The sequence below is a fragment of the Channa argus genome, chromosome 3 (assembly GCF_033026475.1).
Source record: "Channa argus isolate prfri chromosome 3, Channa argus male v1.0, whole genome shotgun sequence".
Classification (NCBI taxonomy): domain Eukaryota; kingdom Metazoa; phylum Chordata; class Actinopteri; order Anabantiformes; family Channidae; genus Channa; species Channa argus.
The window spans coordinates 5,092,258-5,119,486 of record NC_090199.1 but is presented as its reverse complement, the minus strand read 5'-3'; the positions used below and the strand labels follow the sequence as shown (position 1 = coordinate 5,119,486).

The following is a 27,229-nucleotide window of genomic DNA, read 5'->3' as shown; positions in this document are numbered from 1 at the left end:
AGGAACGACTAAGGATGAGTCAGGCTTCCTAATAACTCCACACATTTCGTATGAAGTGTGTCCTGAATTTTGCAGAATGAATGAAACTAACTTGATATCAGTACATTTATCATCCAGACATGCACGTTAAAAGTCAGGAACGTGTTAGTATTATTTCATTTTCTTGCAGACGTTACTAAGCTGTAGTTCTGCAGGATCGTCTCACTTTCTCGGTTATTAGCTGGGTTTCCTGTATTTTTCGTCCTCTTCACATCACTGCCACACATTGTACAGTAAACCGCTTGATGTGTGAATTAACAGTTACTACTGTACTATCACTTTCGTGTATGTGAGAGCTGCCAAAGCTGTCAAACTGTCAGGAAACAAAAACAGTCATTTCTGTCATCTGCAGCGATGGGAGAAGTACATGAGTCGTGGAGGTACCAGCAAACTGGTACACGCGATTGTTAACTGAAATTACTACATTTTTAGATGTGCTTCAGATGCAGCCGTCGATCATTAGGGCAGTTTAATCTGTAAGAATGAATCACATTTGATGAAATTAGGACCAGGGTCCTTCTGAGCCGAAGCAGATATGCAGCTTCTCCTGAGCTGACCACCCACTGCTTGTGCTAGTTAATATACTCTGTGTACTTCATAGTACCTAAAAGTAGCAGAGCCCCACGGATAAATTGAATCTCGTCAATAAACTGCATTATTGACTTTACAATTGTAATAGCAAATTTTTAAAAGCCGCAAATTTACGTGTCTTCTGAAATGGAACCATAGTGAATAAATAGTTCATACATGTTCCGTCAAAATGTTCACAGTGGTCCAATAATCAAATGGACCCTTACTGTAGCCCTGTTTGACAGTTTCATTTACTGCATTTGCTTACATGTAATTTATTTTATCTTTTACTTTCTAATATCGTCTCGTCATTTTTATATGTCATTCGTCGTTGGTATTTATTGATCAATGTCTTTTACATTCAATTATCTGAAAAACACTTTGAATTGCATTAATCTGTATGAAAAGTGCTATATATAAAATCAAGTTTTCATTGATTGATTGATTGATTTGATCGATGAACTCAGACTTTAAAGTCACAATTGTGAGAACAAAAGAAAAATCACTTCTCATTTACTTATACACTTAAAAGTAAATGATTTTTTTTACAGTGTAGTGTAATTCCTCTAAAATTCAGCACTGTTTGAAACACAGTTAATGTACTTTTATACTTTAAGTAACTTTTTGGTCACATACATACATACAAACTTTCCCGTTTCCCATTGAGAGACTGAGACTGTGGACATGATTGTGGACCAGACATGAGAAGTGGTATTGATCTTGTTGTCTATTATTTGCCAAATCAAAAAAAAAAAAAAACACGATCTGCTTATGTGTAATGTGACGTGTCAGGTGCATCACAGGATCAATAAAGCAGACAGGAGGGTGGGTAGAATGCATTCTCTCTGGTTTATTCAGGTTCTTTAGGAAGAGTTCTGTTTGAAATTACAAAATGCACTGGTAGAAACAGCAGAGATAGATAGAGAAAGAAACAGAGGGAGAGAAATAGATGATCAGTGAAAGACAGGAGGAGAGAGGGAGAAAGAAAGAAAGAAAGGGATTTCATAGCCAGAATAAATGGGAATAACATCACCAGATTCAGGTTCAGGCAGCTCTTTACTCTCAAAGGGATTGTTTTTAATCAAAGAAAACGTTTGTATTCTTTCTCCCCCTTCGTTTTTTTTTTTTTTTTCATTGTAATGTTAGTTAAAGTGTTATCTATTCTCGTTCCCTCACGGTTTTCGCCCCGTGAAATAACTGGCAAATATAACAAACAAACATTCTTCGATTTCATCGCCAAAGTCATTTCCATTTTTTTGTCAGGATGATTTTTTTTTTTTTTGGATAAATTTTTGTTTGTTTGTTTTTTTTTCTTTTTTGGGTCGTTTTTTTTTTCCTGTTTTTTGTTTTTAAAAATAGAAGAAAAAGAAACACATTGCTCTTAAAAACATCTATCTATATATATTTTTTTTACATATCTATACTTTTTTCTTTATATATATATTTTTTTAATTCCTGAAGTTGACTTGTTACCCCACATAGTGGCATGCACATTGCACATTGCACATGCAAATCTGTAATTAAATACTTCTCTTTTATCCTAAATTGCCATGTATGATTATTTTTTCTCTTTTTTTTCCCCAACTTGCTGAGTGAATCCTGTATGGTTTTCTACTGTGGCACTGGTTCAGTTTCTACTGGGTCAAATGTCAGATGGTTTGCATGGTGATGAGATGGATGTTGTCAGTTGCTTCAGAGTTTTGCCTTCCCCCTCAATGCATCTCTGCACCAAACACACTTTTACTCTTCTGGCATTTGGATCCTTTAAAGTGACATTTACCCTTTCGTAGCTAATATTTATGGCTCATCGTTACTGGGTTTTTATGTTCCCAATAAGCACTGGCCTGACCTGATTTCACCTTATGTGGCCTAAGAATTGCACAGTAGGCAAAAAATAGCAGATAAGGGATCGTGAAAGTTATTTAATGACATTTCAAGCTAATGTACTACTACTTTAAGGGGAAATCATTGGTAACAAGAGAGGACGTCCCTAACGTTTCCACAATGGGAATCTTTTGACCCGTCAACATTTACTTCCATCAAATTATGTTACAAAATCGTTGTCCAGTAAAGAAGCTAATGAGTCGTTTTTACTCATGCAAACATAAACCAACGAAGCCAAAATCTAAATAAATGAAATGTGTTTTGCTTTTGTTGCAACACTCTCGTGACCTTCGGTTTGGTTCAAGGAACTCAAACATTACAACAAAGGTTAGAATTGTGTGTGCTAAGAAAGACTGAACCTAAGCTACAAAGGGTTAAACTCGGATCCAGCTGACTACTGAACATTGCAGCACCTTGAGACATTTTCCGAGCACTCAGCCTGCGCTGTGGCGTTGGGTGAGGCGAGAGCTAAACGCTGAGGGCAGTTTATCTGGAAGCAACTTGTCTCCACTGGGTCGATGATGATGGAAAACAAATGAGGGAGAAGGACAGAGAGGAATAAAGAAGACAAATAGATGGTAAAGTGAGGGACCGGTCGGGTTGCTATGGCGACAGCAGGAGACACTTTACTTGTATTTCTCACAAATCAATTTACTGTAGATCAGGTGGATAAGCACACAGCCTGGCAGGTGTCAGGGGCACAAGGTTTAGGTAATTTGTCCGAAACTCATTTGAAATGAATTCGCCCTGGTCGGCAGAACCCTGCCTCTCCCTGCTCTCAGCTCTGCTTCCATATTTACATCCTCCCCAATGCTGCACAGGCCTTCAGGAATCAGCAATGAGCAAATTGCACTAAATAAGAAGCTGCAAAACCTACTAGCATCCAGCATTTGTTGAAATTGGTTAGAAGCGAATATCTCTGCACTGCTGCCACTGCTGTTCTGGGAGTTTGGGTCACAGGAAGGTTTGATAGCACCTGATAGCAGAGCAAATTTGTACAAACAATATTAAAAATGTTGCATACTGTAGCTTTAAGAGCCATACATTTTCTTCTGAGTTAATGAAAACAAAAATAGCCAAAACTTGTAAACTAATGCTCAAGTTGCACCACATCTATTCGATGCAGCCACTAATTATTGTCTTCTTCTTTTCCTTTGGGCTGTTTCCTTTCAGGAGTCGCCACAGCGAATCATGTGCCTCCATCTAACTCTGTCCTCTGCATCCTCTTCTCTCACACCAACTAACTTCACTCCTCCCTCACTACATCCATAAATCTCCTCTTTGGTCGTCCTCTAGACCTCCTGCCTGGCAGCTCCAACCTCAGCATCCTTCTACTGATATATTCACAGTTTCTCCTCTGAACATGTCCAAACCACCTCAATCTGGCCTCTCTGTTATTGTATTTATTTAATTTATTGCAGCTCCTGAAACATAGCTTTAAACATAAAATGCTTTTTGTCTTTTTTAATGTATTACCATAAAATAATTATTCCACAGAATAACTGTGTAATGATTTCAGTGAATAAATTCAGCCCCAATACCTGCCGGGCTCCATGGATATACACAAAGACCTCCACATACCCACCCACACTGCAGATGTTCACAGACAAAACACACACATACACACAAGCATATGTACTCATTTAACCCATGCTGACACACACACGCAAACAGCACATGCATCTTTCATAATGAGTGGTGACTGGGAAAAGCTCAATCCTACCACCTTGTGTTTATGACTGGCATTACATGAACAAAGTTGTGCAGTAACCAGGGTGATGACAGAGGAAGATGAACTCAAGGCGAAGATGCAGAGAGCAAAGAAGCATGAAACATCGGCAGAACAATGAGTTTTTCAGAAACTTTATGGATTATATACACAGGAATTACAGAGCCAAAATATACAACATATGGCATGGGAGAGAGGGAGAGAACAGGTGAGATAAGTGACAGACATTATGTACCGCACAGCCTCCACCACCATCACTCACTGATTCAGGCTGGAACTGAGCGAGGGTGAGGAGTGGGTGAGGGGAGGGGATTGGAGATGACGCTTTCAATGTGTGCGCTGTGATGGGCTCCGATGGAGAAATTATGTCCTGTACAGTGTAAGGCACTGAGGGTTACCTACTGTAGCTGATGGTGCCAGGACACATGCGCACATGCAAACACACACACACACACACACACACAATATATGTATATATGCAAGTTACCTCACTCAAGCATCTTGATACGTGCCCACGCATACACACACTTAAACAATTAGTTAATTACCTCATCGTTCAATTAAATGAACAAAAATGTGATCAAGTGTAGCTAATTAACTATGATTGCTCTTAGCTTCCAGCTTTTACACGATAATGAATCAAACATCAACTCTGTTTTGGGGGGAAAACAAGCGATTTGAAGTGAGCTCGGGCTCACGTACTTTCATAGTAACACATTTTTGAGTGCATGTGTACGCATCTTAGTTTTCTATCTTATCATACTAACATGTTGATGACGTTTGTAATTCATTTACCTCAGATAATCCTAATATGATTCGAATGATAAGACACATATGAAAAGGCCATTTTTATAAAACACTACATAACAAATGAACTAATTGTTTATCAGTTTCAGATTAAAACTCACTGCCGTACACAATGCCCGCACACACACACACACACACACTGTCTTGAAACACTTATGCAGACATGAACACACACATACACAGTAAATGTGCTCCGGTCGCAGCAGTGGCCCTGTGCCCCCTCCCTGCCCTCCCCCTCACACCCTTACTCTGGGACCAATGGTAATGGTGACAAAAATGGTTTGTGAGCATGAAGATGAGTCCAGAATGATGTCCAGTGCCATTGTGAAATTGTGTGGTTACATCACCATGTCCTCTGCTGCTGCCCCTCCCTCCTCTCCAAACAGGACCCCTACATCCTTCATGTATCTCTCTCATTGCCTTTACACCCTCCCGCCCCTCCCTCCCTCCCTCCCCACCTTGGTCTTGACCCCCCTACACACACATGCACACAACTAGTGCTATACAAAGGGGAGACCACTGCGTGGCTTCAGCTACATAAGCATGACTTTTGGCAGCACTACTGTACATTAAAACCCACTGTGTACTTTTTTTTTTAAAGAAAGCCCTTATTTGTGTTTTTGTTGACTCGTTGCCTCACAAATGACCCACTGACACAATTTCACAGCCGACTGAGAGGATGAGTTGTTAGTTTTTCCTTCGTCTCGCAACGAAGTGTAGGAAAAAAATGATTTGCCAGAGGTTAAAAGGGGGTTAGTGAAGAAAAGTGATGGCTGAGCGAAAACCTTGAAACCCGACCCCAACCCCATTCAAAACCAAAATTTGAAACAACAAAAACAGAAGACAGATCTTTTTTCGTCCAAGAATGGGATTGTTCTCAGAAAAGCACACACAACATGCCACCACACAAGGACAATGTTGTGTGTCAGCCATTTTGGATCTGTCGTTACAATTTTGGACAAGCGAGTGGTGTTGTGGAGCCAAAATGGAGGTGGGATTTACCTGCCTGTCTGTCGAGTGTTAGTGCATCGGCAGGCTGTTAATGGGGAGGTGAGGGGCAAGAAGAGGCGTGTGTGTGTTTGTGTTTCAGACACTACAGTGTCTGATGCCATGCCAGGTAAAACCATACAATACCTCAATCTGATGCTTGCTTGTTTCATAGTGGACTCCCCATGATGTCTAACTACCCAGCTACCCATCTCTAGAGGGACCTGAGAAGTAAGCAAACTGCTTTGCACCTCTGTAAACCTCTCAGTACACCGGCTGAAACTGGACCCAGGACCCAAAATGGTGCCCTCGTGCCACGCCTTAGAGGGAGGTGAAGCCAAGAGGACTAGCTTGCTAGCAGCATCAGACAACAATGACCATTTAAGTGCTTGTAAGTCAAAGCTCTCTGTGGATGTCTTTTGGTTTTTGGCAACCTTAAAAACGGGGGTCTAGTGATCAAGACCATACTAAATGTGATACTGATTGCCCTATGCGAAGTCTAGCCTCTTGGCTATTTCCTCAGCATGGCCAAGCCTCAAAATCACTGCTCTACCTTGTTCTATGCTAGCCTAGGAGCCAGTAGGACTCGAATTTTAAGGCGCAGTGTGTTCAATCTCATCTAATACAGAGGGTGAGGGGGAGGGGATGGACGAGAGCGGCTAAGGGTGAGGAGGTGGGTGACAAATGCGACTCTGATACAGAAGGCACTGTGGCTCTGTAGGGGATTTTGGGGAAGTGTCCCCACCTGCCGTACCCTCTCAAGAGGAGAAGTGATGGCAGAGAGGTACAGGTTTGCACCCCTCGACTCCCACCAAACAATCAGGGAAAACGCCCCCATCACCATTTTCACTACGCTATGCTCAACTACTATGCCTGGAGGCAAAACATCCCAAGAGAGGAGAGAAAGATGATGGGGGGGGAAAGGGATCAGGCAAAGCAACGGAGGAAAAAAAGGGGAGGTTGGTGAAAGAAAGGGGCTTCACTGTGGGTACGTGTCAACGAATGTATGCTAAAATAGTGTCGAGCTTCACATTTTCTCAGATCTCTGCATTCCCATTTCATTCATCTGTTTTACAGGACCACAGCGTTTCAGTTTCTCCTATAAAATAATACGATGAGGATGCTAATTAGGTCTGCATAGAGTCAAAACACGAGGACTGGGGTTTGTTCTCTGGCTTCTGCAAGGACTGCGAGGTTTCAAGAGTAGCTAGATCGGTGACCATGTCATGAGGATAAACGGTATGCAAAATAAATATCTGAGAATCTAATAATACTCTCTTATCTATAACTACATCTACTGTATTGATTCTAGATTTATCTGTAGGTTATCATCTATATTTATCTATACTTTGTCATCTTTTATTGAGTTATTGAATATTCAATAATTGTAGCCCCTCATAACAATAAGGATGAAATTATTAGACCTAAGTGTTTCTGTCTAATTTCTTGTGTCTTCAGCGTCACTCTCTGGCAAGCTGAAAGTACAAATGTTAATGTGCAGAAAATGAAAACCAGATCGATGAGGAAAGAAAAGTTGGTTGATACTGAAGTGGCAGGAGGAGGTTTCAGCTTTGCTACAACCTCACATGACAGGGTTATTGACTGTTGGAAGGGGGTCAGCATTGGCACAGACAAGCAAACAGGATAATGGGCCGATACACTGACAGGTTACATCCTACATTTCCTGATTAGGACTAGACTTCATCTATGTATCTTACAAAGAGACAAGAATCAGGCATAAGAAGAGGTCCCACTCTAGGTCTAGAAACTAGGATGTGGCCTGGAGGCTATTCTGTAGAGGGTGAAGGCAGAGTGGATAATGTGTACTGGTAACAGCCCACTGGTGGCAAAAAAAGAGAGAAAACACCACCGAATACTGTCTGACGCCAACACAGTACCACCAATACTGCGCTGTCACTGTCTGCAATCCGTTTGAGACACTATAGGGCCCAACAGAGAGAAAAGTGGAAGTGGAAGATTTCAACCTTGGTAGAACTTGTCTGAGACATCTGCAGTGTAAAATGTAGAAAAAAAATCTTTCTACATTCTCAACAAACTAGTCTAACCCTAGCTCTGAACATGAGTTCTTTATCTTTGGGTTGGCTTGACGAGATTATTGAGGCCACGAATCATTACAAGTCAGCTACAGAGACTCCCCCGACCTCCGTTATTTTAAAGAGAGAGTGTATCTTAAAGAGTTGCATTACAACACGCAACGCTGTTTAGCGAATGTTCCTTAAGCGCCATTGCCCCAAAGCATTGCAGGAAGGCATCAGGAACCCGGTAAACGTCATTGAACGAGGGGGGGGGGGGGGGGGGGGGGAATAAAAACATAACGTATGTAAACAAGATGGACACAGCATACTTGAACTCCAAAAAACAAGACAACAAATCTACAGCAACAGTTCTATCAATCAATCCATTATCATCGGGATCATCATCATCATCATCATCATCATCATCATTTTGCATTGACATTGATATCATTATTCATAAGACTATCATCATTAACAATAATAAATCAAGTGTGGTAGAAGTCCGCTTCTCTCTGCTCTTTCTCCCTCTCGTTTCGTAAGAACAGGAACTTTAATGTGATCCTGCAGTGCTTCCTGACTTAACAGGCTGTAGAATAGAAACGTAGCTTTTGAACAACATCGGCAGAAAACTGAAACGAAATAGCCTCTCTCGGGTTGAAAAAAAAGAACCGAAATTACGTTTCAGATATAAGAGAGAGAAAGAGACAAGTCTGAAAGAAGGGAACTTCTTTTGTAAACCTAAATGCAAAGTTTCCTATAAAGCCCCCATGTCCCACCCACGTCAGTTAGATTTCCTCTCTAGTATGTATTTAATCAATCATGCAGGTTTCCATCAAGTTTTGGACGCCGAAAAATATCAAAGGAGGCTGAGCAAATGCAACAGAAGAACCAAGCTCCAATGTCCAAAGAAGAACAAGAAGGAGAAGTAATTGATAGAAGAAATACTGAAGAAATTAGTCTTTTCCCCATCCCTCCTTTCCTCTCCTCCACCCAATTCGAATGCGTGATGTCATTTCCTGTCAGGTCATCCTTCGCTATGTGCCGCGACAAGCAACCAAGAAGGAAGGGGCTCGACAAATGTGTCTGCCTCCCCTCTCTAGTTACCTGGGCCCACACTTCCCATTGGACAGTCAAACAGGAAGTGAGTCCGCACCGTTCCCTTCCCCCTCCATGAACACCGCCTCCAGACAGGAAGTGATGTCACTCCAGTTCTGTCAGCATTACATGAGTCTTTAACAGTAAACAGAGATGATAAAACTCATCAAATATCAGCCAGCACTGGGAGCTGCTGGTTTTTGCAGTATAGGCAGAGCTTCCTGGTTCTGTCGCTCAGAAAGGAAAAAGGTTCAAGATAAAGTGGTTGTTCTCCCTTTTTTCTTTTCAGTGTTTGTCATGTAAAGTTTCATCTTATTCTTCATTGTTCAAGTTTGATTTTCTGGAGGCATAGCTTGGCATGTAAGGGTTAGGGGGTCCTGGCTTTTTGTATATTTATTTTTCTTTAAACATATCTGTCAATGAGCAGAGTCAAAGCAGTAGACTCCATTTTCCAGCTTATTTCCAGGCTTTTTACATTAGCAAAGTGGCCAGCGAGAGAATGCGCACATCAGACTTAACTAACCAATCGCATGTCAGCCAGGAAAGTGCTCTTAGGCTTTGTAAACCAAAATGGTCACTGGCCGTTTTTACGACATGCTTCCCTTTGTTTTCTCTTTCCACATTTGTTTCTTTCTCCCGCAGCCTTGCCCTTGCTGATCAAGCAGAGAATTTTGGGAAGTGTAGTTCTGAGACTGAGAGGCAGAGGCATACTGTTCCATACCTGGCTGTGTCTTTATCGTTTATCCACATGCTGCTCTGTCACTGATTTACAAAGGCTATTTGCAGCACCATCTCCCCCTCCCCTCCACCCCTACCTCTCATTAATAGTCCGAGGGGGTGAACGTAGAGGGTTTTTGAGGGCATCTTACCTCCCCCACAACACTCCCACCACACCTGCTTTAGTCAAAGTCTACATATCCAAGGCCAGAGCACTGAAGGCTGCTGTTCTCCTTCTCCTCTCTTGCCCTTACCCCTACGCTCCCTGTGGTCGCTAGCACCAGTCATCCTCATCCGTTTCACTATAAGGTTCATGCAGACCCTTGCGAGGCCCTCTGGGATGGGGGGGGCGGTGGTGCGGATGAGGGGGTGCCCCGGGAGGTCCCCGCCGATGCGGGGAAGGTGAGGATGAGCGATAGCCATTGGGTACCCTACGTGGATGTGGGTGAGGGGGAGGAGGGGGCCCGTGGCGAGCAGTCCTAGGTGAGCGTGGGTGTGGGTGAGGATTTCCCCCGTGAGGGTGAGGGGCACCATGGGAGAGGCTCTGCTCATAGGCAGGGGGCTCATGGTGCCTTTCATATTCGTAGTCACGCTCATAGAATGGCCCGTCACCCTCCAGGCTATCTCCAGGCGGAGGCCCACTCCAGCGGCCTCGATGAGGGGACCTAGGAGAGCCATGGAGGGGCGAGCGTGGGGACTGATGCCTAGGGGAGCGAGGTGAGCCATGCTGCGAGGAGGAGCCTCCGTGGTGGGGAGAGGCTTGGCGTGATGGGGGCCGGTGGTGGTAGCCTCTTTCATGGTCTGGTGGGGAGAAGTGTCGAGGGGAGGGTGAGCGCAGGCGCCCTGGCCCAGGGGGGCCATAGCTGGGCTTTCGGACAGCGGGTGAGTAGGTGACATGTGGACGGGGAACAGCAGGGGTCTGGGGCAGCTGCCGACGGCCTCTCCGTGGAGTGCTGGTCCCCGAGGTGGAAGGGACCGGGCTGCCGCTCACCGAACTACTGCCCTACAGTAAAATGTAAACAAGGAAAATCAAAACGCACCACAACAACAACAGAGACCAGAATAGAGCAGAGGGGTGGTGAATTGATAGACAGATTAGATAGATTAGTTTAGATTAGGATAGATAGATTAGATAGACAAATAGATAGAAAGACAGAGAGATACCATTGAGAAATCATTCAAAAACAGTGATGAGGCAAAGAATTGACACCAAGAAGCCACAGATCACATTGAAGAAAAATGGACAGAGAGAGAGAAACAGTGACAAAGAAAAAAGCATAACACAAAAAAAGAGAAATTGATATCCATAAGTAGGTGTATGTGGAAACTCTTACTGGATCAAAGAACAGTTGTTGTTGTGGATCCAAAACACAGATTCACTAATAATATATCAACCAGTCAAATGCAGAATAATAGTTATACTGGGACCCAAAACGGAAACAAACCCTTTCAATTTAATTTTAAGCTGGTAATTATCTGGAAAGAATTCCTTTAAAAATCTGTGCTGCTGAAAAAACAGATAGATTCAATATATGACTAGGTATGATGTACACTACACAACACTGAACTACATCAGTACCCGCAATAACGGCGCCGAACATATTTAAGACTAGAAGGGCTTTTATCTATAATGTACCGAGTAAGATGTTTGTCATCTTACAAGTGTTTTTGGAGCCCACCTGTCTGTGACCGCGACCATCTGGCCCCTCACTGGGTGAGCGGGACCACTGGCGTTCATGCGGATGTCTTGGGGGGTAGTCATGGCGGTCAGGGCCGTATCGCTCTTTGTCCATGGAGGTATGGTGATGGTGGTGGTGATGGTGGTGACGACGGTCCTTGGTCCGGCCACGGTCCCGCTCGCGCTCCTTGGGTGGCAGGTCTCCTGATTGCGTGGTGGTAGACAGGTCTGTGCCCAGGCCTAGCAAGGAGATGTCTTGGTTCATTTCAGAAGGAGAAATAAAAACATATCCAACATACCTGTGCAGTCAAATGTAGAGCAAAGTAATTTACAATAACACCATCACAACATCATAACATCTGAGTTCGGGAAGCAGAGTAGAGGATTCTCCATCAGATTAGAGAGCACTCCAATTATAAAGGGGATTTGGAGTTTAACTGAGCCACCCTTGCTAGATTAGTTTTATAGCTGAAGCATGCAATTTGCATTCACAATCAGTGATGAAGTGGCTATCTGCTTGCACAATGTTCTTTTCAAGGACTTCTTTGTGCCAAGACTTGACTTTGATTGAAATTAGAAAATATGATAACACCTCTCTTCTCTTACAATAGCCCAGCAAATGCAATTGCTCTTAACTGTCTTTAGAACCGCTATCTGAAGTTGGAAGTCATGACAAAACTGCTAATCACCATTTTACTACGACTGTGAATTTTGAGCCTGGGGTTGTTGAGGTTCGTCTGACTTTCAAAGCTGGAAATCCCACTTCAGAATGGCATTCTAGTCTTAATTCCAAATGGAATGTACCGTAAAGTGGTTAATGCACATGACAAACTCTAAATTTCCAAAATCCTGCTGCTGATTACCGTAAAGGATAAATTAGGTCATTTTCCAAATTAATCATATTTTTAACAATCCCCATACAGACACTTAAACCAACTCGTGGGGGAATCTGTCAGTGTGCAACCTGGATTAGCTTGTTCGTCTGTGCTGTAGACCACAGTTTTTCAAAAAATCATTTCAAACAATAGGCAGACACCCCCCTCCACACTTCCTAAATCCATTTTTGTTTTTACAGTGGTCAAAGAGATGCAGTTGCAGCTTCTTTCTTCAGACTCCTGTAAAACATTATGTTGGCAGACTGACAGTGATTCCCCTCGAGTAGAAAGAAATCATTGTTGGTTTATGTGTCTATATGGGGACTGTTGAAAATCTGATACATTTAGAAAAACAACCAAAATTATTTAGACACTCACTTTCCTTATCAGTGAAGGCTTTGTCTAGTCAGTGACTTAAAAAAGGTTTTGACAGGAGCTTGGCCTGAAAGAGTTCTGGTTCACCTATGGAAAATTGCCCAAATTAGGAGCATCCCGTCTCAAAGAGAGGCTGAAAAACAAGGCCATGCTTTTGTTACTTTTACATTGGGCTACTGTAATTCCCCACTGTCTGGTCTCCTAATAACTCCATAAAAAGCCTTCAATTTATTCAAAATGCTGCAGCAAGAGTGCTGACTAGAATTAACAAGATAGAGGCCAATGGCCCATTGCCTTCCCATAAAATCTACAACCGAATTTAAAACCCTGCTTCTTACACACAAAGCTCTGAATGATCAAGCTCCTTCATATTTAAAAGACCTCATAGCACCATATCATCCCAGTAGACCACTTCGCTCTCAGAATGCAGGACTACTTGTGGTTCCCAGAATTTCCAAAAGTAGAATGGGAGGTAGAGCCTTTAGCTATCAAGCTCCTCTCCTGTGGAACCAACTCCCAGTTCAGATTCAGGAAGCAGACACCCTCTCTACTTTTAAGTCTAGGCTTAAAACCTTCCTCTTTGGTAAAGGTTATGGTTAAAGCTGCTTAGTCAAACTGAACTAGCTCTTAGTTATGATGCTATAGGTTTAGACTTTTGGGGGACCTTACTCTTATTAAAACTACATGAAAACTTGCACACAATTGTGGTTTCTTAACCTAAAACTTGAATAATCTTAGATTTTTACATCCACAGCTGCAGTATCACAAAACATGGTAGAACACAGTGATACGTGTTGCTAATGAGTTTGAGAAAAGGCCATGTTGTTCATTGCATGATGAGAGTTAAGGACATCTTTAAAATTGTTAGGCTATTCCTAAATTATACTTCAACCTCAATGAACATGATAAAGTTCAGTTTGCAGGCTTAGTGTCTCACCTGTGTCTGCATCGGTGTATCTGGTTAGGGAGCGCTGGGATGCGCGGTGGCTCCTGTCCCTGTGTCTGCGTCCCCCTCCGTGCCTCCCTTCCTCGGATACCACCCTCTCCAGGGAGTAGTCGTCCAACCTCACGCCCCGGCCTGTACGCCCGTGCACTAGGCTGGAGGTGGAGCGACGCATTGGGCTGGTGTCTGTGATGGTCTGTGAGGGCGGAGGAGCGAGCAGAGAAATAAGTAGAGAAAGAAAGCAAGACGGAGACAGGCAAACACAGTGAGGAAAAAAACTGTCTCAACACGTACTTTTCTGAGAGTACGACACGACTACAGAGCTGCATAATGCTTGTCATACTGTGTTTTCCTGCTGGTGTATGTGATTTAATTATCCAACGGCAGCCTCAAAAGCCACACTGACCCAACTCTGATTGTTACAGATTACTATTTGTTGTAATATGCCCATGTGTGGCGTTCTGCGCCGCTCTCATCTAACTCAAAAAGAATACAATGATTTCGGCACCATTCCCTTACAGTGTTTGAATTCATGTGGATTGACACATAACTTTGACAAGCACATGTACGGTAACACCATGCTTCTCCGCCAAAACATGGAGGAATGGGGATCGGACAGGGAGAGAAGAAAGGGCCAGAGAGACAGAGAGCAGGCATTAAGGAGGGCTAGAGAAACCATGCCTCACATGCTCCATATGGCAGCCATATTTAGTTCACATCATATTAAATTCTCCTTTTCAGAGTTGGTACTTGATGAGACCAGCACATGCTTGACATTTGTTCGATTGCACAAATCATACTGACGTTATTGGTGCTTTTTTAATTGCAAAAACAAATATTCTAAATTAAAAAGATTTTTTTATAATAATTAAAAAAAAAACAACACTATCCAACAATATAAGTAGTTTTAAGCTCGCTGCTCAACTGCCAGCATTATAGAGGCTTAGTAAATCTGAGTTGGAGCGAAACATCTGGTTGTATTTCTAACTCACATTTAAATAGGTTTTTTTCAACCCACTTCATATCTGAATTGGGTAATTTAAATTCTTAGTCTGCTCAAAACTAAATGTAACATGTACAGTGTATTAACATGTATTATCATCAACGTATTTTCTAACACTGGATGCGACATAAAACAAATATGGCAGCCGTGTGACCGAGGTCAACTCACATTCCATACACCTGGAATGTCCTGGTCAAAAAGCTCTGCAAGAACCCAACAGGAAAATCCTACAGGTTTATTTGTCATGAAATTCGAATTTTACTTTAATTAGTTCTGAGTCAGGATCATAATGTTGATCTTAATGGAATAGTGGCATGAGTGCAGCAATATATTAGCGCTGGTTGGTCACTTGTAAAATCAACTACACTACGTGCGGAGCGGGTAGAAAACAAATCACTTCCTGTTCTGTATATTATGTGAATGGATTTGAACCTGTATGTGGGTATGTGCGTGCAGAAATCTCATGCATGAATGCATGTACTTTTTCATGCTCGTGTCATTTTTAACCTGTTTTTTGCGTTTCGTTAAAAGTGATGACGCCTTTGCATCAACACACTTGGCATCAGGTACAATAGTAAGTGGCAGCATTTTAAGGAAATGGCTCCAGTTGAAGTTTATAATCTGGTGTGAGTTTCCTGCTGGGTTGGTATCAGAGTTTTGTGACCAGGACAGAATCCGTCTGACACTCTGAAAGCCCTAGAAAGCTTCATGACTCTGATGACCAAGCACGCATCACTCTGCAAGCGGCAGCCCGGACAAATACTCAGACAAACACAAGATGATTGACTGTCCTGAGAGGAGCTGCCCTACACACAGAAGCAGACTGTCCAGTCTTTGAGCAGCCTAAGACAAGCCATGCATGCCCTGTGGGTACCCGCCAGCACGGTACTGCATATGTTTACTCTCAGTGCTCTTACACCCACACACACAGGAGTCTTTTCCAAAATGTATGAGGACTACAGGCCTCCCTGTTCCATGTGTCACAAAAGAAACATAGAAACAAATAACTACAGTCAAATGTGAGTTTAACAGTACTTAAGTCTATTCTGCTTAACATTGTTGTGGCAAAATAAATAAATCAAAATAAATTTGATTTGCACGTTTTCTACAGAGCTAGAAAGACAGGAACTTTTGCATTATATATGATCAAACTTCCGACAGACATCGCAAACACGACACGATTCTGCTTCTGTCCAACTTTTACTTCACCTTTAAAACTACTCACTCACAGCAACACTCTCCCATGTTGGTCATATGCCACATCATGCATGGCTAGCGACATGCCAGCACACTGCCAGTCCCAATGCACAGGCCACAGTCATCACACATCAGGCCAGTTCATGCTGTCATACACTGTTAAGGCTGTCTGCAGCAATGCAACAGATTCAAACCACACACACACACACACACACACACACGCACGCACAGCATACAAATGCAAACTCCGGGGCAACTCATCACAGACAACAAACAATAAAAGCAGAAGGACCTCAAGAAAAACAGACAAGAGAGAGACTGGGACAGTTCAGAGGACAGATGACGGAATAGGATGATCGGAAAAGGGAAAGACGACCCAGCGCAGATCTGGATAATGACATTTAGGCTGTCAATTTAAAAATCAGGGCCAAAAAGTACCAAGTGGGTGGGCTTCACTGCATCAGCACGACTCAGGTATTGGGGTTGCAGAAAACATAGTTGTTTTTTTTCTGTCCTTTCGTCTTATCTCGAGAGTTCAGGGTCGCAACAGCGGATCATTGTCCACATGTTGATTTGGATCATTTTTTTTTTTTTACACCAAATGTTCTCCCTGATGCAACCTTCCTCAGTTTCTACCGGGCTTGGACCGGCACTGCACAGCTGGGGAGGGGAATGGGCTGTTAAGGGTTCGGTGTCTTGCCCAGAGACACTTCGATATATGGCTGGGACCGGGGATCGAACCACTGACACTGTGGTCCGTGGAAGACTGCCTTTACCAACTGAGCTACAGTTGCAGAAAACATGCAGTTTTATGTGACAGAACAGGTTAATAAAAGCACAGCCTAATTAATCCAGTCAAACAATGTGCAAAAAACAGATTTCTTTTCTGCATAATTATTAATTAAAAATAAATTTAAAAAAGGAAATTTGTTCCGTGGAGAGCATGAAAGCCACTGCATGCACAGTGTTTACTCTGGTTGATGACGCATCATTCAGCAACAGTGAACACAGCTGCTTTTTTAGGTCAGTTGTGATTCTAAAAGTTTCAGGCTCTAATCTTTGGAAAACGTGTTAATTAACAGTCGCTGTTCACTGTCCAGGGCCTTGTTCTTTGTATGTGGATCAACAACATGATCCAGGATCAGTGGTTTGACTCCTGGTCCTTCTGGTCTTCCCAGGCGAAGACACTGAACCATCAGTCTACAGAGTCTACTGCTTAGTTTTAAGTCGCTTTGGACAAAAGCATGTGCTGAATGACTAGAGTAATGAGTAATTGATAAAGCTTTGTACCAAGAAGTCCATCCAACTGTGGATGAAAGCTGCTAATCATTGTTTTTAAGTGTTTACATCCATCATCCAGTCAACAACTGAGACTGTGCAGTATTTCAGATGATCAAATCCAATCATTCTGATCCACTTCTCAAGAGAGTCATGTGAAGAACCCACATAGCCAGATAATATCCAGGACTCCAACTTTCAGGATTACTCATTTGATCCTTCATCTGTTGATCAATGTACAAAGAACAGGGCCCTGGTTAGCAAACCAATCGACCCACTCTGTCCCCCAATTGTCTGACCGAAGAGTTTATATAGACTTTTTGGGTTTTGTATAATGCCTTCAACTTTAATCTGCCCTGAACACTAAACTGCTGACTGAACAGTCCTACTGCAGTTCACTCCAGCCCACGTGGTGCCCAATATGCAGCAAAACAACTGGTAAAGTTACATTTTTGGTGCTGACCCAGTTTGAAAAGGACAGAGAGGCAAGAAAGAAGGAAGACAGAGAGAGGGAGGTACATACACTGAGATTATTTCCGCGAGGCCTGTGTCTCCTCCGCTGCAGAGCAGGCAAACACAGAGATGATATGTAGAGCAGAGCAGTGTAGCACACACACATCGAACACACACACACACAGACACACACACACACACACACACACACAAAGAGCATAGGCCCGACGTGACATAGCCGCCAGGACCGACAGATAACAGAGGCAGAGAAAGAAGTAAAAATAAACAAATGGACAGAAGCAACGTGAAACAATAAGAGATATGAGGATGACGGGATTGAAAATGAGATTATTTTAAGGAGATAAGGAGGTTTTGAGCCAAAAATAGAGAAGCACGAGAGAAAGGGGACATTTAATAAGCAAAGGGAATGGGAAGAGGAGGGGATGGATGTAAACAATACAATAATACGTGAGAGAGGAGAAAGAGACAGAAAACCCAGTTAATTCAAAGGCCTGTGCACACAAACGTAAGCCGGCTTGGTGTGCCAGTGAGCGAGAGAGACAGGACAGAGGACAATATAAGATGCATGTGCATCCACACGCACAGTCATACGTACACTTACCGAAACAGCGTGAACTCTCTGTAAGGCAGAGCAGTGTTAGAAGACAGTGAGTAAGTGTACAGTCATACACATCCACTATACTGTACTGTATATACAACACATGTACAGACACAGACAGAGGACGTTTTCTACACTCCCACAGCAGTTTTTCTGTCTTTGCTTTGAGTTCCTGTTAATTCATATCAGATTTAGAATAACGCCAAGACTTGCACGGTGTGTTCCAGAGGAACGAACCAAATTCATGGACCAAAAAACACTAAATTGTTTTAATGAGCACCAAACCTTGTTCAAAACTTGTTCAAATATAGAGCAGTAAAAGCAACGGACTGTTCACTTTATGTCTGAAAGCACAGTTATACAGGGTCATCACAGCTAAAGCGCAGTCAGCGAGGAGGAGGAAAGTAATTAACAGTGAAACAGCTTTAAGTTTGTATAAATAAGCCATAAAAAGTACATTTTGTGGATGTGTGATTGTGGAATCCTTGAAAAAAAGAGAGTCCAGAAAAAGAGTATAGTCATATATTCAGGCCAATACGATAATTGGTAAAAACATAAATGTACTACTATCTACAGTACTGATAATCTAACAGTCCTACATATAACCAAAATATAACCCGAAACGGTTAAATGAGCAGATTGAATGAACTAATCTAATTAAACAAACAGATTCTCTTCTCTCGTCATAAACTGATTCCTGTGCGTTCACAACCACAGTCCGCTAATACACTCCACTGTGTACTTCCTGTTCACACAGAAACAGCTGGCCAACATACCAAAGTGAGATCAACGTGGCTGAACGTAGGGACATGTTGGAGTATGGCCATGATTGTATCCATAATTGTGTATGTGAGTGTGTGTGCAACCGCAGCCAGAGGCTCCATACTAAAACGCATGTTTGGTGCATTGAGAATATCTGTTATTTAATTCTTTTAAAAGGTTAAAGTTTGTGGTTCTTGAAAAAAAAAAGGTCTCTTTCTTGAGAGCAGAGCAACATTAACTTGATTTGAAACATCTTTTCAAATTGTTTCAATTCAAATCACATCACAACAACGCTTTTATATGAGATGTCGGTGTGTCCTGTAAACAAAAGGGTTAAAAATTACAATTGTTATTTACCAGAACTAAGAATCTGCTAAAGCCAGCGAGATTTGCAAAAAACCTATTTCAAAATCCGAGTTTTAAATTAATTTCAATGTTAATTTGTTTGGTTGGAATTCTCTCTGTTTGCGTCTTTCACACACATGGATCACACCGTGATGACCCTTGACCCTTCTGACATCACTTAACTCATCATTCAGTATTTCAGAATAAAACAAAAGTTGCACAGTTTGGCCAAACATTAACAACATGAATGTGTTAGTGGGTCTTGTACGATCTTAGTTACTGGAGACGACGCTAACCCTGGCCACAGTTTACACAGAGACATACCAAGGACTGAATGGAAATGGAATAGATACAACATATGGTTGTAAGGAACAAAATATCATACACGTGTTCTGTAGGGCCTCTAGATATACATTGGTGCATATATCTAGGACACTTATTCAGCACTCTGACCCCTGACACACATCTTTACTTAGCACAAAGCTTCACTGTGTGGTGTTCAGATAGGAGCTGTGCGAAGGTGCCGGTGCATCAGCTGCTGAAGGAGTGGAGGGTGATAAGGAAATGAGGTTTGGAGGGATGGTGGGTAAGAGAGAGGGAAGGCCGACAGGGTAACCAGACAGAAGGAAGTGATTCCCTGTGAGTCTCCCTGTGTTTTCGCATTTTATGTTGCATCCTAAATCAGGTTGTCCATTCAGGGTTACAGCTAGATTAAAAAAGGAAAATAAAAAAACACTATATATAATAATATATATAATATAACAAGATACATTAGACATTAATGAAATTAGTATAAGTACTCATTGTAACCCAGACACACCAGACTGTTAGGATGCAAGAAGAGACTCAGGAATTCACTTCAGCTGTCTTCACTGCTAACAGGTACTTTAATGGAGTGATGAGTGAAGGTGGGATGAAGGTGCTCACTTGGTTGTCTGCCGAGAGGCGGGGCATGGAGAGGGTCCGCCCGTGCCCATCCATTGGGTGAAAGGGCTCAGTGTCGGAGTACCCGTCCCGCCCCATTTCCCTCATCTCTACCGTCTGTAAAAACACAACGAGAGGGGGCGTGACCACTGTCTGCTGAGGGAGGGGGACTCAGGCAGAGAAGGCCATTGACTAATTGGGGAGGGGTTAGGTGAGGTGGGGGCATGAAGGAAAATCTGTGAAGCATTAGTTATTAGGTTCCTTGTCAAAAAACAAACAAACTACAATTTTGTCTTTATTTATGGAACTTGTTGATGCATAAACGAACAGTTGCCACTAGATATCTGCATATTTTAAAGGTGCGGCGTCAGCTAAGATGAAGCTAAACAAATGCCGACCCCCATTTACATCATTTACATTGTTTATTCCACTGCCCCGGTTGCTAACCTGGGGGTCTCTGCCCCAGCGGTGAGCATCTTTTAGGTGTGGTGGAGCAGAGAGGACGTATTACTTTACTTGAGTCCAAATCAATGCTTGTGCAGCAAAATCTGCCAGCAAATAAAAAGTCCTGTTTTCATCCCTAAACCACCAGTGTATGTTCAAGATGTTAACTGAACAGATTATAGCTCTTATAGCTAACTTTTATTGCATTCTGATGACCTGACTACAGCAGCTCACTTTGCAAGGTGTCGTTTTGAGTATGTGTTCAAACTCTGTATTAGAAGATACTAAACCTTAAAGGATTCGGGACTCAAGACAGGGCCAAGAAAACTTCTCGCGGCATCCAAAACAAAGTTGCATACTTTTTTTTACTAGTGAGCATCTGAAACATTTTGTTGAAGTGTGCGTTTAGATTCACACGACTTCTGTGTAATTCCACTAAACCAAACTTTTACCTCTGGGAAATGGGAAACAGTGGACCCCAATCTGCTGACCAAAGGAACCAGAAGTGTTTTACACATGGTACAATTCCAAATCCATACACATTTTTTTTTTTTTTTTTGCATAGGCAATGGGATTGAATAGAGAGATGAGGTGCTGGGGAGTAGGGACGTCCCAACAGACAAGTGAAAGTAAGGAGCAGTGAGGGGGAAAACGGCGTACACCACAAAACACATCTACGAACTCCACGGCACCGACTTGAGAGGAGGCAGAGGAGTGGAAAATGGGACAGGAAACAGGAAAACATTCAAATTAAGAAATAGGAAGATGGCACAACTGAGAGAATAAAGGAAACGTGGACTTCAAGCAGGGAGATGAAGAAACAGAATAAATAAGCAGAAAGGTAGAGGTTTGAATAAAGGACAGACATCATAGGGTAGGGACGCACTTAAGTCCACTGAAGTAATAGTAACATCCAGCACGTCACACTTTCGGAAAAGACTTCAACTCTGATACAGAATCCATCCTTCTACTCAGCTACTGGCTTTACAACACTGGCTTTAATGTGGCTTTATTTCATGTGGAAAAGTCGGGCTTTGACTTAAAGATCTGACTCTTCCATGCTTTTCAAGTTCATAAGATCCACAGGCTCTCTCAACTTTTAACAGAAGACTAGGGTGAGTGAAACCCATGAAACATGTATTCAAAGACATTTGGTAAGTAGTTATAACATTTGAATGAGATCTAATTGTTATTGACTATCAAATACGTTAAAAGTCATTGGGATTTGTGAATATGTAATCATTATAAAGCGATAGAGAGGTCATTTTTCATATTTCCACCCAGCTGCTGTTACTAGAACTGATGTTCAGGACAAAATGAGTGATCGCAGAGACAGGCTGATGTCGTGTGTTGCCACGTGTGTTCCTACTCATACCTGGGGGTTGTGCCGATTGTCGCGGAGGTCGTCTGGGTAGGCTCTATCGGGGCTCCAGTTGCCCGTCTTTTGAAACATTTCCTGGGCTTTGGCGGTCATCCACGACTGGCTCTCAGTCATGCCACCTTCAGGAGGTCTGAGACGTGCCCGCCACCCCCCCACACACGAGTCATTAAAACTCTATTCAACTCCGTACATTATTCATGCATAACTACTGTAGAGGGACATTTTGTGCTGATTCATGTTTTTTTCTGCCCCTTGCACAACTACTCACATGCTGTTGATGTTGTCTGGTTGGGTGCTGGGGAGGCCATTCACGCCCTGACCCCCCTGGCCATCCATGCCCCCTCCCTCAGAGGGTGGCTCCATGCGCTGAAACATTAATGGCGTTCGGTTCTGTGTGAGATACACGACATGGCCTACAGGCTGGCATCAGGCACACTCAGGGGGGGCAGACACAGGACACAGACACAGGATGCACTCGCAGCATGTACCCACATGGGGGCGCCATTAGCAAGCACATGACTATGGGTATCCAAGGTAAAGTTCCCTGCCAGACAAATGATCTGAGATCTGCCAACGACGCCGAACTAGGGTTTAAAAGAGAGCACCTGGCTGCAGACAAGGGTGGGAGTGCTGAAAATTGTGAACTTTCTTTGAAAGTTAGTCCTTTCAGACTGGGGGTCCGGTGACTTTTCCTAACCCAAAACACTCAACCTTATTTCCTAAGCCACTGTTGCCTAGGTCTTGGTCAAGGGGTATTTGTTGGGTTTCCTCTACATACACTATATTGCCAAAAGTATTCGCTCACCTGCCTTTAGACCCATATGAACCTTAGTGACATCCCATTCTTAATCCATAGGGTTTAATATGACGTCGGCCCACCCTTTGCAGCTATAACAGCTTCAAATCTTCTGGCAAGGCTTTCCACGAGGTTTAGGAGTGTGTTTATGAAATACATAATACACATCGCTCGCAGTCTTCATTCTAACTCATCCCAAAGGTGTTCTATCGGGTTGAGGTCAGGACTATGTGCAGGTCAAGTTCTTCCACACCAAACTCACTTATCCAGGTCTTTATGGACCTTGCTTTGTCCACCTGAATTCATTTATTTGGATGGGTGAGCGAATACTTTTGACAATATCGTGTATCTGTACAGTCTTGACTTGACTTTATTATGTAAAGTGCATCGGGATGAATATGTTGTGAACTGGCGCTATATAATCAAGCAGAAATGAATTGAATCCTACACATCTTTTCAACAAGGTTCAGCCAAAATTAATAACCCAGGTAATATTTACTACTTCCGGACAAGGTTGGTCATCAGCCATCTTTGTCTGGGTTTGAACTTTCAGATGATTTGTCTTTTAGATCCTTGTCAACTTTAGGCTTTTTTGGCGAGTGAAAGCAGATTTCAAATCACTTTTAGGGAGGAACTTTCACCTTCGAGGTAAAATTGCTCCTAAATCACAGGTCTTGGACCAGAGATCATAAGACACAATTTACACAAAAATGATTGTTACACCATCTGTGCACATCTTTTGAGTAATATGCTGTGGTGTTGGAAGTAGACATCCAATTATGAGTTAGTTATATTAAAAAGCATCTTCCATCAGATGGATCAGAGTTGAGGCAACTTTGCTCCAAGGGGATCCTGGGTAAGGATCAGGGGTGGCTTAAAGGTGATGCTTTATGAAAGCAACAGCCTGTCTCGTATCCCTCCACAGCCTGGAAGCTAAAGGTTGAATGCTAAGTGAATGCAGGTGGACAGAGGCCTGCTCAGAAACATGTCCAAACCTCCTCAAAAACATATGAACGATTTTCTGCAAAGGAAGCTTCTTTGGCTAAAATGTACATACACTAACATATGTTACAGTTTAACCAGCCAAACAGTTTTTTTCAAAGTTGTTTTTTTCCACTGTTGAAGGTGGTTAAAGAGTCTTTGTAGCCTTTGCAGTAACAAATTAATGAATTATTTATGATCTCGGAAAAAGCAATTTCAAACAATGTAGATTGACTAATTATGAAGAACTTGACAAGTCAAGGTCTCATCTCTTCCTGGAAGGATAACAGGAGCAAATCAAAAAGACAGAGATGTCATGGAAGACAGAAACAAAAGGAGTAGTAAACTCCAATAAAATAAAAAAAAAATAAAAAAAAATAAAAACACAGTGGAATATCAGAGAGGGGACAAAGATCAGCAAAATACCAGTATGACAAACACAGAAGAAGACAAATAAGATACAACTCGGCACGAAGACTAAACAGCTGGAAGACCAGAGGTGAAGAGTAACAAGCACAATAATAAGCATTAAAAGAAAAAAATCCATCCCTTGGTTACGTTATGCACTGTTACAAGACGACAGGACTTTTTGTGAAGTTTCGATCCCGGAGAGGGACTATAATTGCATTTCTTCTTGGCTGTTGGCTTCTTCCTTTTCTTTTGTATTTGTGACCTACCAATATTAGAAATTTTTTAATTCCAATTGCTTTGCCCTAAACTAAAGTCAAAAAAAGGACAGTTGCGTAGTTTAAGTTTGCATCCTTTGGCTACCATTAATTTCAAGCATCAGTTTTGTCCTTGCACCAAATAAAAGTACTAGACTCCAGTTAAATTCCTTTGTCTTTGTTGCCAAAATGCTGCCTTCTCCATTTTCTGCCATCAGATGCTGCTCTATCCACTCCACATAAAGCACGGTGAAGAGGAGGAAGAGCTATTAGGTGTTTGACAACTAAAAGAATGTCTTTACAGCAATAACTAAAACACTACTTTAATATTTGTGGTCTTTTGTCTGAGAAACATTTAAGGGTATAATTTGGACCTTTGACGTATCATGGATTTTCCTATATCATTACTGAAGTGCAGAAAATTACAGAGGGCCCCGTTTGGTATTTGGTTATTAAAGGGGAGGTGGTGCCCCACTGAGTTGAGTGGTTGCCCATTATTATCGCCACGGTCGGTGGTTCGAACCCCCTGGCCATATGTCAGTGTCCATGAACAAGACACTGAAGAGAAAGAAGAAAGAAAAAGGAAACAAGAGAAAGAGAAAGGAGTTTGATATTTTGTTACAAGGGGTGGGCATCACCCCATTGTTTTTTATCGTCAAATCATACTCCACCGATAAACTATTGTAACTCAACATGATGTTTGAAATTTGTATTAGCCACAAGAAAGTAGTAGACAAATCCCCCAACAGTAAAAAAGTAAAGTTTCTGGGTGGATTCTTCTCTTAAAGTGTCAAACTAACACAGACCACATCAGAAGGAAAGAAGCATGACATAATGTAAACATGAGGAGACAAACCGATGGACACACAGACTGGTAAAATCTCCTTATGCACTGCTGATGATGCGAGAGCCTGTCCAGTAAGTCCAATGGGATGGAAGCATTCAGGTACAAATACTGTATTTGCAGGGGGCATTCTGCTGGAAAAAAAAAACGGCCCAACATACTGTCCAAGTCACCATGCACTGAATCCCACCTGAGGAAATACATGCATGTCGCCCCGTTTCCTTTAGCAAATGTAGACGTTGTGAATCTTTATTTCAGTTAGACTTATAAACCAACAGGAGTGAACAGGAGGTATTACAGGAGTGGAGAGATGTTTTTAGAATAACAAATATGGGGGCAGTGGGGGTGAGGGGTGAGTGCATCTCTAAGGCATTCGATGACAGAAGGGAAGGAGCACTGACATACGACAAAAAGTGAGGCCATGTGGTATCATCAATGTTCAGAACATTATCAACAACAAAAAATAATGTCGGATATTGATAAGCCTTTGTAACATTCAACCCTCCTCAGCTTGTTCAAACAGCCCACATTGAAAAGAAAATGAAAACTTGTGGGAAGCAGCGCGAAAAAAGCTAGAGAAATTAAAATAGCTACTGTAGTTGACGTTGGCAAGCGGGATAAAAGGAATAAGACAGGCCGCGTGCTAGTTGCATGCTACCTGCAGCTTGAGAACGAGGTCAGGTTTGAGTTAATAGGTAATGAGCTCCTAAAACTAAAACCTGAGCAAAAGGGAACTTGTTTCGAACCTGGAAGTTTGTATTAAAATGAAATTCATAAGATGTGGTTCCCGTGCTTTTATATTTATATTTAGTACAGTAAAAGCTAAGTCCGATGGCTAGTGGGTGCCGATAACAGGAAGAAGGTGTAATGAAGTGAAAGGGAAAACGAGTCTTGCACATTCTGGAATTTCTCGGGGACGAGGGTCTACCTGTTCCTCCCGCAGGGCCTGCAGCTTTTTCGTCTTGCTCTGCCGGTAGTATTCCATGATCATCATGGCGGCGTAGATTTTGCCCACCGTCAAGTCTGTGGCTGCTGAGAAAATGAGAAGTTACCCTGGAAGATTAGACCCGAGTGAGATGGGACCCTGAGCCGGGGGGGTGGGCAGGAGGGGGGTGGGGGGGAAGGAATGGGAGTGGGGGACAAGGGACACATACACATTGAAACGCAAACCACTGACACAGAATTCATAAGGACATGCAGAATTCACCAGCTGTTGGGACAGTTCTGTTTCAGGTCGTAAATATCCGATTTAGAGGGACAGATTTAGGTTTTTAAAGTCAAGAAAGAAAACTGCTACACCACAGTTCGTGATTTGGCTCAGGGGTTTGTTTTGTAGCTATTTATCCACAGAATACTTGGACAGAAGTGAAAAAGCAATACATAAGTTCACACCCTTGATACAAATTTTTGCTCTCAATTGTTAAAATCTTTTAAGCTAATGTGGCAAACACGCTTCCATTAGCCAATATTGTGCAGATTTAAAGCAGATAAATGTCTGATGGTTTGGTCACAGTGTGTTTAAAGCTTGATTTATGGTCCTGCATTGGACATATGCAGTGGCTACGCAAGTGACCCAATACATTGTCGGCATTTGTAATTATGTGCTGGGGTTTCTCTGCTGTCGTGCAACTACACCTCCAAACTGTTGGTGGTGAGGTTTCTTCTGTACAGTGTGAGGAGTTTTTTTGTTGTTGTTGTTGTTCTGTTTCTGTCCAAGCCTTAACTGAAACAGAGCTGAGCTCACATACTGGCATACAACAAATAAAATACAACACTGTACACTTATTAACACAACAAAGCCA

General features: G+C 42.4%; 1 protein-coding gene across 22 annotated transcripts in view; it reads right to left on the bottom strand.

The window, feature by feature from the left end:
* Positions 1-1,439: 1,439 nt before the first annotated feature.
* The window catches only part of cacna1ab (calcium channel, voltage-dependent, P/Q type, alpha 1A subunit, b), a 123,936-nt gene continuing 98,146 nt past the window's right edge, over positions 1,440-27,229 (bottom strand). For 4 of the 22 annotated variants that reach the window (XM_067496632.1, XM_067496639.1, XM_067496631.1 and 1 more), the window contains 9 exons: positions 26,356-26,459; positions 22,410-22,531; positions 22,136-22,271; positions 20,320-20,433; positions 18,289-18,306; positions 17,737-17,772; positions 13,730-13,931; positions 11,544-11,782; positions 1,440-10,867 (listed from right to left, as the gene is read on the bottom strand). In XM_067496632.1, coding sequence (XP_067352733.1) covers positions 10,139-10,867; positions 11,544-11,782; positions 13,730-13,931; positions 17,737-17,772; positions 18,289-18,306; positions 20,320-20,433; positions 22,136-22,271; positions 22,410-22,531; positions 26,356-26,459 — 1,700 coding nt within the window. In that variant the 3' untranslated portion in view covers positions 1,440-10,138. The remainder of the gene's footprint in view (positions 10,868-11,543; positions 11,783-13,729; positions 13,932-17,736; positions 17,773-18,288; positions 18,307-20,319; positions 20,434-22,135; positions 22,272-22,409; positions 22,532-26,355; positions 26,460-27,229) is intronic. The other 18 variants (XM_067496638.1, XM_067496653.1, XM_067496654.1 and 15 more) reach the window with 14 other exon arrangements.